This window comes from Rhipicephalus microplus, chromosome 1 (assembly GCF_043290135.1).
Source record: "Rhipicephalus microplus isolate Deutch F79 chromosome 1, USDA_Rmic, whole genome shotgun sequence".
NCBI lineage: Eukaryota > Metazoa > Arthropoda > Arachnida > Ixodida > Ixodidae > Rhipicephalus > Rhipicephalus microplus.
In genome coordinates, this window is record NC_134700.1 from 164,505,143 (window position 1) to 164,516,737 (window position 11,595).

Sequence of the window (11,595 nt, forward strand, 5' to 3'; positions counted from 1 at the left end):
TCTTGGGAAGGGTTGATCAAGCGCAGCAAGGCACCAAGGAAAGTATCAGACAATAATGCTTAAAATTGGGTAAGTAGGCCGGGCGTGAATGTTGGCTCCTGTGGGGATCGTCCCCTTTTCATCTCACCGATCGCTGTCATAAGCCGCGAAACGAAAAACGCCCTGACAGATAATCGATGGTAGTTCCTGTAATCATAATTATGGACAGTAACATCTACAGTCACTTTAGACAAAAAGCTAACCGGTAAGAAGAGATGATTCAGTGTTTTCGGTTACAGTGTTTTTTATAACTGCGTATCCTGAAGAAGTTGTAAATAACCAGTTTAAACTAACATCATCTAATATTGAGCGCTTTGAGTGTAAAATTCATGATATAGTGCGGTCTAGTAAAAACTCCAGAGATTCAGCTTCGGGTGTTCTTTAACGCCAACTTACATCGCACAGTATTAGAGAGAATTCCAGCATTTTACTTCTGCCGAGGTCGAGATCGAAAGTGTCGACTTTCGGGTCAGCAGGCCAGCGCAGCAGGAAGCGGGCACATTTTATACAATGGCATTAATTGCGCTGCGTGTAGAGCAAACTCTCCATAAACGGCTACGTGGAAACTTGAACGGAGTGTAGGATGCCAGAGTCAATATGACAGGTAGGTGCACTTTACGTTCCGCTGTCTGTGCGTAAAATAAACGCTTCGTAAAGTTTCCAGTTATTACTATGGAACTGTAATCAGTTGGTAAACATCTCGCCCAACAGTGATTGTTCATCTCTCGAGCAGATTAGCAAGACCTGAAGACGCTCACCACAAGATTCTTGTAGTACATTAGACCGTAGATTCCCCAAACTCAAGGTTTTAATGCATTTTAAATGCTCTCCTTCCGAGGATCAGCTCCCCTTACAAGGCCGCGACCCAGCTGTAGACATTCTAAGCTTCTTCACAGAACGCCTAGAATGCACAGCTTTGAGAAGGAGTTTACTTGTGCCCTTGGAGTAACAGACTTTTTTCAGTATATTCGGATATCACTCGATGCACGGCGTCGTTATGTGACATGAGCAGCCACTGTGTTAAACATGCAAGGTTGGCGCTGATGTTGCTGCGGATAAGCATTTGATTTCAGTCATTTTCATACCACTTAGACATCAATGGCAACGAACATGGTTATGACTCCGATAGAAATATTCATAAAAATTACGTGAAAGAAGTCAATAACCATCTAAAAAAGACGGAGAAACAAACACTTGTTTGCTCGCAAGCGAGGTCGCCCATTCGACGCCGAATACGCCTGGTTCACTCCACATCTAGCTTCATCGCCAGATGCCGTCTTAAAAATTCGAATTCCCCCTCGACCAGTGTGGCCGTTGAGTGGATTTGAAGAGCCAGAGTTCGAGGTAAAGGTAACCAAAGTAAACACGTGCTTTCCATTTATTTTCGCAGTTGTAGTCAAATATACAGGAGCTGTATTAACAGTCAAGTATTTATTAGTGTACAAAAAATATTCCCTTTCTTTATTCACATAAATAAATTTTCGCCGATTCAATATTTTTGTTGCCGACTTCTACATCATAGTACGGGAACACAAAATACATAATTTGTCGTTTTCAAATCTCTCAACGATATCAAAACAGCTGAACGTCGGTTCAAAGTTCAGCGTCTTCTTTTTTGTATTTTTATCGCAATGACAGAAACAAAAAAAACACTGCATATTCACGAAGTCAGTGATGATGAGTAGGGCGAAACGTTCATCCGTCCATCCACCTGTGCGTCAGTGCGTTCGTCCATGTGGGCGTGCGTACGTCTGTTCATTCGTCTGCTTTTCTGTCTGTCTGTCTCTCCACCCGTCTGTCTGTCCATCCGTCCGTCCGTTCATCTAGTGAGCACTCCAAGTACCGCCAGCTCGCATATTTTCTGGGGCGTGAACTGTGTAAACCATCATTGGCGAACTAAAGATAATTAGTCAAACACGTGTTCAGTTTGCAGAGTCAATAATGGCCACATTTCAGAATAATTCATATTAAATATATTCTGACACCTCGGGCATGCCCAATATAACATAAGAATGATGAAAGTGTTTAGAAAACACATACATTGTTTAAAAAAGCCTAGACAATGAGTGCGTGCTTATTTTAGGACCACTACAGTCACATCACAGAAACAACAACGACAACCTCGGACCAAAAAACCTAAGAAAGAAAAGGAGGTGCCAACTTTCTTGCTTGTTTACTGGAAATAACGATTCCCACCGTCTCACGAATGTGGCAGCACGTTCAAACTATATGTGCACATCCAATAGCACTGACAGTTGGGCTAGTTGGTGTTCCTTCATAGTTCTGAACGACGCATTGGTGTTGGTTCATAGTTATGAACACACGGAACACAGTTGTAAAAACCACACAGACATTGGCACCAGACTGGCCATTAATGTTTATTCACGTCGACCCACACGTATATACAAGCACGTGGCCCGTGTAGGCGCACACTGCAGGGAGTATGGATGCGTCCCTCCATTAAAAAAAAGCTACCATCATGGCAAAGAGCAATGATTGGACAACTCGGGAAATAATAGAGGCCTTGCACATTTCCAAAACTAACTCATATATCAGCATTTCATCTATCGCCTTGCAACAATAGGAGGTATCTTCTTTGAATAAACTTTTATGACAAACCTTTCGTGCTGTGTCACATGTTTTTCGGACTGCGTTGTTGTATACATGTGTGTGTTGACGTGAATGAGAATTAGTTACGAGTCTGGCACTCGTGTCGGTGTGGTTTTCTCCATTAGTGCTCCGTGTGTTCTTTAAGCGCCGTTCATAACTATGATATAAATACATATCACACAAAGCACCAGTGGACGTGCTGTTACTAACGAGAGCTATTTCGCAGTCAAACTAGCGACTTACAGCTTGCCTTGAGCGATGAACTACGCATTAACTAAGACGTCGGAGCGTAAGCGTGGCGCAAGGTCGCCATCCGGCGACTGTACATGCGAGGTGAGCTTAAGATATCACGCAGGCAGACTAGGAACTGTGTCTTCTAGCTTTTGAGTTGGAAACTGACAACCAGTCAATGGAGAATGGCATACTTCGAAAACATGTGCCCCGCGTTCACCGGGAGGGAAAAAAAAGACTGGTCCTATTTTCTCAGCTTTTTCTTTTCGAAAAAAGAAAAAGAAAAGACACACGCCATTTCGTTGAGCGCGCGTAATAACAGGTGAAAGTGCTTTGTGCCCCCCTGAGCAGAGCCTGTCAAATAACAAAAGAGACAACAAGAATGCGTTTCTCACTTCGAAAACGACCCTTTAAAAGGGAACCGCCTCCACCCACAAGGCTCACTGCAGACCGTGCACTCGTAACCGCCGACATGATTGCTCAGGTGAGTCGGTCGCCCAACGTACGAAGCCGGGGTGGCCGTAGAACAGGCGGTATTTGAAGCTGTTACGAATGTCGTAGCTTCTGAGATCACTGCAAAACGCCCTGTCCATAGCGCCTGTGAAAGTGAGATTGAATTGCCAGAGTAGTTACGAGAGGCGCCATTGTGAGAGACTGCTTATTTATGGTGGTACCCTGTGTTTATTTGACGCACATATAAATCTAATGGTACGGGTGATGTATTTTGCACACCTCTCCTCCTCCCATATTGAAGTATTGACGCCTTGGTCAACGATAGAATCATCATGCCTTTGGCTTAGTCGCGACTCATGCAAGCATAAAATCAACAAGGTGTGTACTAAGATTATCATTTGACTACTGGCTCCATATATCGGAAGTCGATAATATAACTACGATCACATCACTAAGAAAGGGTAAACCATTCAAGCGGCCTCTCATTATTTAAAGGAAACGTCAAAGGAACCCAGCGTAGTTTACTGATCGTCGCTTTCATGCCACTTTGCAGGTGACCCTGCTGCTGCTTGTCTCGACGACGGTACTTGCCGGAGGTTACGGAGGATACGGACACCACGGTGGTTCCAGCAGGACATACAGAAAACAGAACGTGGGTATTGCCGGTGCAGCTCGCGCAATTGATTTTGTCAGAAGCTCTCAGGGGTATCAGCACGCCAGTGCCGCGTTAAACAGGAACAGTTTCGAAAAAAAAATTCTGGTATTGTACTATGTAACCTGACTCGATATATATTTTCCACTTTTTCTTTTAGTTTGCAGTTGTGGTATCATCACATTGCCAAACGCTGTACGTCTGCAATTTTTTAAAGATAATTTCAAGCTACTTTGTGATCGCGTTTTATACTAAAGTCTATGGCACTACTGGTAGTACACTTTGAGAGACGTTCAACCTTGTGGACTAATAGGAGTGTCTGTTCTGTTTGCGTCCTCTGTGCACGTTCGTTTATGATGAAAACGGGAAAGCAAAGGGACACCTGAACAAATAGGACAGATCGTCTGTTTCTGTCCTGCTCGTTCACGTTCCAATGGCTTTCTATATAGGCAACACTGAACGTAGAGCAGCTTGCCCAGATAGCAACTCACTGTTCAGACACTATTTATGAACACATCTCTGTTCGAGTGCCCTTCCTTACTCATTATTCATCAGCCAGCATCTTCGGACATGTGCACTTGTTCGTGCTGTAATGCCGGAGACATTTCTCAACACCTCGGTTCAGCCATGATCAAGACTTTATTGTTTGAAAGAGGTGCAAAGAAAAAGATGCAGAAAGAGATGCACGTAGCGACGAGCACACAGCAGAGGGGCCTTGGAAGCGTCACTACTGTTGTATATTGTCAGTAATAAGACATAACGCTGCATTAGCGTTACCGAGAGGCGATAATAATTAATCAGCCGAAAACGTGCCGCGTTTCCCTATTTATTCATCGCAGGACCACGGCCACTACAGCTTCGGCTACGACATCGTCAATGGCTACGGCGCCGTCAACGGCCGCCACGAGACCGGCGCGGCGTACGGCCCCGTGCACGGCTCGTACTACCTGGGCGACATCGACGGCCGCCACAGGCAGGTGCACTACGTGGCCGACAAGTGGGGCTTCCGGGCCAAGGTGAAGACCAACGAGCTCGGAACCAAGAGCAGCCTGCCGGCCGCCACTCCCTATCACTCGGCGCACGGAAAGACGGTGCCCGCCTACGGACACGGTGGATACGGAGGCCATGGATACTACGGCTAGAAAGTAGTCGCCCTTTCCCTAGTGATACCACGTTTTTCTCCTCTGTTCTATGCGTCTCTTCACCAGATTTATTTTCTGTAAGTACATGTTTGTCGATATATAATTTTTGCACCCTGCTTCCAACTAGTGGCTATGAAATGGAGCATATTGTTACGGGGAGAAGGCGTCTGAAAAATGCCTTTACTTTAGGTAAACAGGCAGGCATACAATATGGAGCCCGGTCTGCACGAGCTCGCCCCAAACATCGTCCTCTTTTCTACAATGTTCATTTGTGGCGCTCCGTAGCATCACCCCCGGCGGCGAAGGCACCGTCTCGGTGCCTGGTTGGTCTAAGTAATATCGTTTCAGGCGAGTGACGTGAACAACGTCAGAACACGATCGCGCGCTGGTGGCGTTAAGAGGTTGAATTTCATATGTCACGTCGGTGACTTGGCGCACCACATGGTACGGACCCGAGTACGGTGAAGTCAGTTTTTCGCACAGGCCAACTCGCCGCGACGGCGTCCAGAGAAGGACTGTGTCACCTTGACTGAAGTGGACATCACGATGGCACGCGTTGTAGACCTGTCGTTGTCGTTCCTGCGAATCGCTCAGACGCTGGCGAGCAATCTCACGCGCCTCTAGAGCTCTAGAAATCACATCGCGGGCATATTCTGACGTGTGGCCAACGGCAGGAAGGAGCGTGTCGAAAGGCAACGTAGGTTCTCGTCCGTACAGGAGGAAAAATGGCGAGAAACCTGCAGTGTCATGCCGAGACGTATTATAAGCAAATGTTACAAATGGAAGGGCGGTGTCCCAGTCACGATGGTCGGAAGAAACATACATGGCGAGCATGTCCGTGATGGTTCTATTTAGCCGCTCCGTCAGCCCGTTGGTTTGAGGATGATACGCCGTTGTGAACTTGTGCTTTGTAGCGCAAGAGTGCAATATGTCTTGGATAACTTTTGATAAAAAGTAGCGACCGCGATCGGTAAGCAGTTGCCGAGGAGCGCCGTGGTGTAATATGACGTCTTCTAGAAGAAAGTCAGCGACGTCGGTCGCACAGCTGGTAGCAAGGGCCCGTGTGATGGCATACCGAGTGGTGTAATCCGTGGCAACTGCTATCCACTTGTTTCCGCTGGCCGATAGAGGAAACGGTCCTAGTAAGTCAACACCTATCCTATAAAATGGTTCGGATGGGATCTGAATGGGTTGAAGGTGTCCCGCTTTAAGGGTTGCTGGTTTTTTGCGGTGTTGACAGGATTTGCATGAGGCGACGTAACGGCAGACGGATCGGTAAATACCGGGCCAAAAGAAGCGACGTCGAACGCGGTCATAAGTTCTTGAAACTCTCAGGTGACCAGCTGTCGGCATATCATGCAACTGTGCAAGGACAGTCTGACGCATATGTTGTGGTATGACCAACAGCCGCTCAGGTCCATCAGGATGCATGCTGTAGCGATATAAGACGCCATCTTGGAGCAGGAACATACGGAGAGACGGAGGAGTTGTGGGACCACTAAGCCGAAGGATTATATCTCTGAGGTGAGGATCACGGCGTTGCTGATCTCCGATGTTGCTAAACGCGGAAAGTGCCAAAACGCAAGTAGAGTCATCGCTCTCAGAAAGGTCTGCTGGGTCTACTGGATGACGCGACAAGCAATCAGCATCCTCATGGTGGCGACCTGATTTGTAGACAACCGTGTAGGAATATTCCTGTAGCCGTAGAGCCCACCGGCCGAGACGTCCACAAGGATCTTTTAAGGATGACAACCAGCATAAGGCGTGGTGACCAGTGACAACCGTGAACGGGCGTCCATACAAATACGGCCGAAATTTAGCCACTGCCCAGACGAGTGCAAGGCATTCGCGTTCTGTGATGGAGTAATTTCGCTCTGCTGGCGATAAAAGACGGCTAGCGTATGCAATAACGCGCTCGCAGCCATGCTGTCGTTGTGCCAAAACGGCTCCGATTCCGTGGCCGCTGGCATCGGTACGCACTTCCGTTGGAGCGCATATATCAAAGTGGCCGAGAATCGGCGGCGTCGTAAGTCTACTCGTCAGTTCAACGAATGCTCTGGTTTGTTCAGGTCCCCACACAAAAGTCACATTTTTTTTAGTAGTTCCGTGAGCGGTCGTGCGACGTCAGCAAAATTCCGCACAAATCTACGAAAGTAAGAACAAAGGCCCACAAAGCTTCGAACATCGTTCGCAGAGGTCGGCACAGGGAAATCTTTGACGGCACGGCTTTTCTCAGGATCGACAAGGTGTCCAAGGACAGTGAGCTGCCGGCCGCCGAAGTGACATTTGGACGAGTTTAGTTGGAGCCCTGCTTTGCGGAAAACCGAAAGAATTGTTGAGAGACGCTCGAGGTGAGTTTCGAAAGTTGGCGAAAAAACAATGACGTCATCAAGGTAACATAAGCAGATTGACCACTTGAAACCGTGAAGAAGAGCGTCCATCATTCGTTCGAATGTAGCTGGGGCATTGCATAACCCGAACGGCATTACTTTGAACTGATAGAGCCCGTCGGGAGTTATAAATGCCGTCTTTTCACGGTCCAGATCATCAACTGATATCTGCCAGTACCCGGAACGGAGGTCGATGGAAGAGAAATAATTTGCTTCACTAAGGCAGTCAAGAGCGTCGTCTATCCGCGGCAGAGGATACACGTCTTTTTTTGTAACCTTGTTAAGATTTCTGTAGTCGACACAGAAGCGCCAGCTGTTATCCTTCTTTCTCACAAGCAAACGGGCGAAGCCCAAAGACTTGAAGAAGGTTCAATGATGTCTCGGGCAAGCATCTTGTCGACTTCTTGCTGGATCACGTGGCGCTCGGTGGAGGAAACTCGATAGGGTCGCCGGTTTACTGGACTTGCATCACCGGTGTTGATCGGATGCTTTACGACGGTCGTTTGACCTAGGGGTCGGTCGCAAAAATCAAAGACGTCTTGATACGACGCAAGAAGGCCACGAAGCGCAGACACATGCTCGGCCGGGAGATCAGATGCAATCATTCCAGTTATGCAGTCTAGTGTACTGCGCGACTGAATACTTGCAGATGACAGTGTATTCTCTGTTAGGGCCGATATGTGGTAGTCGCCGGCCGGGGCAAGGGTTGCAAGGGATATTCCTCGTGGCAGCACTTCAGGGCAAAGTCCAAAGTTCACAATAGGGAGACATGCCACGTTGTTCTTCATTGTGATGATGGTGTGGGGGAACGTAACATTGAGCGAACAGAGTACTGTAGGATTAGGCGAAATGACATAATCGCCGTCAGCCACAGGTGGATCAAAAGAGACGTCGATATACGTAACAGCTCGACAAGATAGGCGGACAAAGTCGGCGGAGCATAGCTTTGGCGGCGCAGGATCAGGAGGGTCAACGGCGTGTGGTAGGACAAGCTGAACAACACCAGCAGCACAGTCAATTAGGGCGGAATGCTCCGACAGAAAATCGAGTCCCAATATGATGTCATGTGGGCAGTGGTCCAGTACGTAAAACAGAACAGTGGTATGACGTCCAGCAACAGTGACACGGGCGGCACACATCCCGGTGACCGCTGGTGTTGCACCATCAGCTACTCGGACAAGAGTGATCGGAGCAGGAGTGAGCACTTTCTTGAGTCGAGCACAAAGGTTGGAGTTCATGACTGATATGTGAGCGCCGGTGTCAATGAGTGCTGCCACAGAAGTACCGTCAACATTTACTTTAATCAAGTTGTTGTGTCCGGGTATCGCGTGTAGAGGAATTTGGGGTCGGGTCGTCAAAGCAGGCTCACCTCTAGGAGCTGCGCCCGTCAGTTTTCCGAGGACTGGTGGTAGGAGGGTGAGGGGGAGCGACGTCGGTTAGTTGAGCGGGACATGCGTCCAGAGGGCGACGGGGAGCGGCTTGGTCGGGTGGGCCTGGATGGCGAAGCATCATCTTGTGCCGTGTAGATCGGCATCCGAGAGCCAGAAGGGGGGCGTCGGGTGTTGGCATAATGCGACCATGGCTGCCAACCCCAGGAAGTGCGACAACGACGTGAAATATGGCCCACTCGTCCACAGTTGAAGCAGATCGGCCTGTCATCGGAAGTTCGCCATTCTGCCGGGTTCCGGTAACGTGGGCGGTTGTTCAGTCCGCGGGACATATTAGGTGTGCTGGGCAATCGGTAGTCAGGTCGGTTAACGGGGCATAGCGTCTGAAGTCCGGCGTTGGCCAGTTCCTGGCGTACGACACTCTTGATTAAAGAAATCGTGGCGCGATAATCGTCAGGGGCCTCGACTCGGTCAGACAGGGGAGATGCTGCCTCGATTTCGTGGCGCACAATGCGCACGATATTGTCGGAAGCAGCAGGGGCTGGTGCCAAACGGGCGTCCTCGCAGTTGCAGCCGTGTTGGGAAGACGCGAAAAGTGTGGAGTGATACGGCGACTTTTCGCGTCTTCGAAGCGTCGGCATTCATTAATAACGTCGTCTACGGTCGATGAGTTGCGAAATACGAGGAGATTAAAGGCGTCATCGGCGATTCCTTTGAGGATGTGCGCGACCTTTTCAGATTCCGGCATCTTGTCATCAACCTTCCGGCAGAGGGCGAGCACATGTAGTATGTATGTGACGTACGACTCGGTGCCGGACTGGAGTCGGGACGCTAGTTCTTTTTGCGCAGCACGACGACGCCCGATGGGCTTGCCGAAGAGATTGATGAGTTTCTGCTTACAGATGTCCCAACTCGTGATATCTTCCTCGTGGTTGGAAAACCAAACTTAAGCTGTACCGTCAAGGTAGAAAATAATATTGGCCAACATGAGCGTCGGATCCCAGTTGTAAAGAGCGCTCACCCTTTCGTACAGCTGAAGCCATTCCTCCACGTCGGTACTGTCACTGCCCGAAAATGTGCCTGGGTCACGCGGTTGAGTCAGGACGACGATGCGGTTAGTTGCAGCTGGATGCGGCGCTGTTGGTTGCTGCGTAGTTGGACGAAGCACGGTTGGGGTAGTCTCCGAAGAATCCTCGTGCTCGTCTTGATCAGGCATCGCACAGGCAGCCAAGGAACGTCCGCTGCGTAGAATCGTCGTGGTGTTGACTGTGGAAAGACCCGCACTCTCCACCAAAATGTTACGGGGAGAAGGCGTCTGAAAAATGCCTTTACTTTAGGTAAACAGGCAGGCACAATATTGAGCCCGGTCTGCACGAGCTCGCCCCAAACATCGTCCTCTTTTCTACAATGTTCATTTGTGGCGCCCTGTAGCAATATTGTCAGCAGATAAAATCGATACATGCTATAAAAACAATGTAGGAAATAACAAAGTAATTAATAATGAATGTTAGACAATAATGAAAGACAGGAAGCAAAATGACTAAAATTAGTCTGTGGCAAGGCAACGCATTAGTAAGATAGCAAAAAAAGAGAAAACCCATCTAAATGTGTCTAAAGTTTTGCAGCGGTACTTTCACATACATGCTATTTCCTTTGACTTCTATGGTGCACCTGGGCTAACAGTTGATAAAAGTTTGGTAGTTGAGGGTTTTTATTATACTGCCCTGCTGCTGTAGTGTTTATATTTCTGACTGTTTCCAGACTTTGGGCAGAGCTCAGTGACGTAGATGTAACTTACTTTATACAACCATTCCTCAGGTGTTCGCTTTATAGTGTGGTGAGCAGTACAACGTATATAGTATAAGCTGGTTCAATAGCAAAGACCGCTCAACTCGAATATCTGATAAGCAGACAGTGGCTAAGGCTGCGTAGTGACAGGGTACTCAATATTTGTAACCGTTCAGTTCAAAGCTGCCTCTTTTGCCATCGACTACGAAATTCTGAATCTCGGTTAGTCTAAACCAGTATTTAATCCGTGTAACATAGCCTTCGCAATTTACCTTGCCTTTTGCATTTCCGCGATTTTGTGCACTACCTAGTACATTATCCGTATTACAAGTTTAAAAAAATAAGTGGGGGGTCAACGGTATAAGAGGTCTCTAATAAGCATTCTTTCATTCTTCGGATGCCTTTCAGCACTGCTCCTGTGGCTTTTGAATTTTTCTTCTTTTCGGCAAGACGACGTAAACTTTCCTACCGTTCAAAATGACAGAGGACGTCGAGTGCACTTCCTGATGTCAAGACGATAACCACTCAGCGGCGTTGTCCTCATGGGCTCGTGATATTTCTTTCTTGTCCATTGTCTGATATTCAGTGCCTTGTGCCACCGCACAAAAGTTGTTTAAAAGTGTAGTGTAAATAAATGTTACGATATTCTTGTAGTCATGCTTGCACGTTTGGTCTTTCTCAAAGCTCTCATGTCATGGGATCAAAAGCTATTCGCAGTCGTATCATTGAGTATAGCATTTACCAGTGATCCATTTGTGTACCAAAGTTGATAATTTTGTGAGTTATCTGTTATACTGTTCATATCTCGTACTTTAAACTGTGAGATATTTTAGGTAACAATAAGTCGGAATGTTCGGTTCAGCTGAATTTTAACCCTGCCCACTCGAAATATCCAAACTGCC

The 11,595-nt window shown here is 47.8% G+C and overlaps 1 protein-coding gene across 1 annotated transcript; it reads left to right on the forward strand.

Moving 5' to 3' along the window:
* Positions 1-3,337: 3,337 nt before the first annotated feature.
* LOC142768941 (adult-specific rigid cuticular protein 15.7-like) lies at positions 3,338-11,346 on the forward strand. Its single transcript, XM_075871546.1, has 4 exons — positions 3,338-3,364; positions 3,887-3,985; positions 4,825-5,204; positions 11,102-11,346. The coding sequence occupies exons 1-3, from the start codon at positions 3,353-3,355 to the stop codon at positions 5,125-5,127; spliced, it is 414 nt and encodes a 137-aa protein (XP_075727661.1). The 5' UTR covers positions 3,338-3,352; the 3' UTR covers positions 5,128-5,204; positions 11,102-11,346.
* The last annotated feature ends 249 nt before the right edge of the window (positions 11,347-11,595 follow it).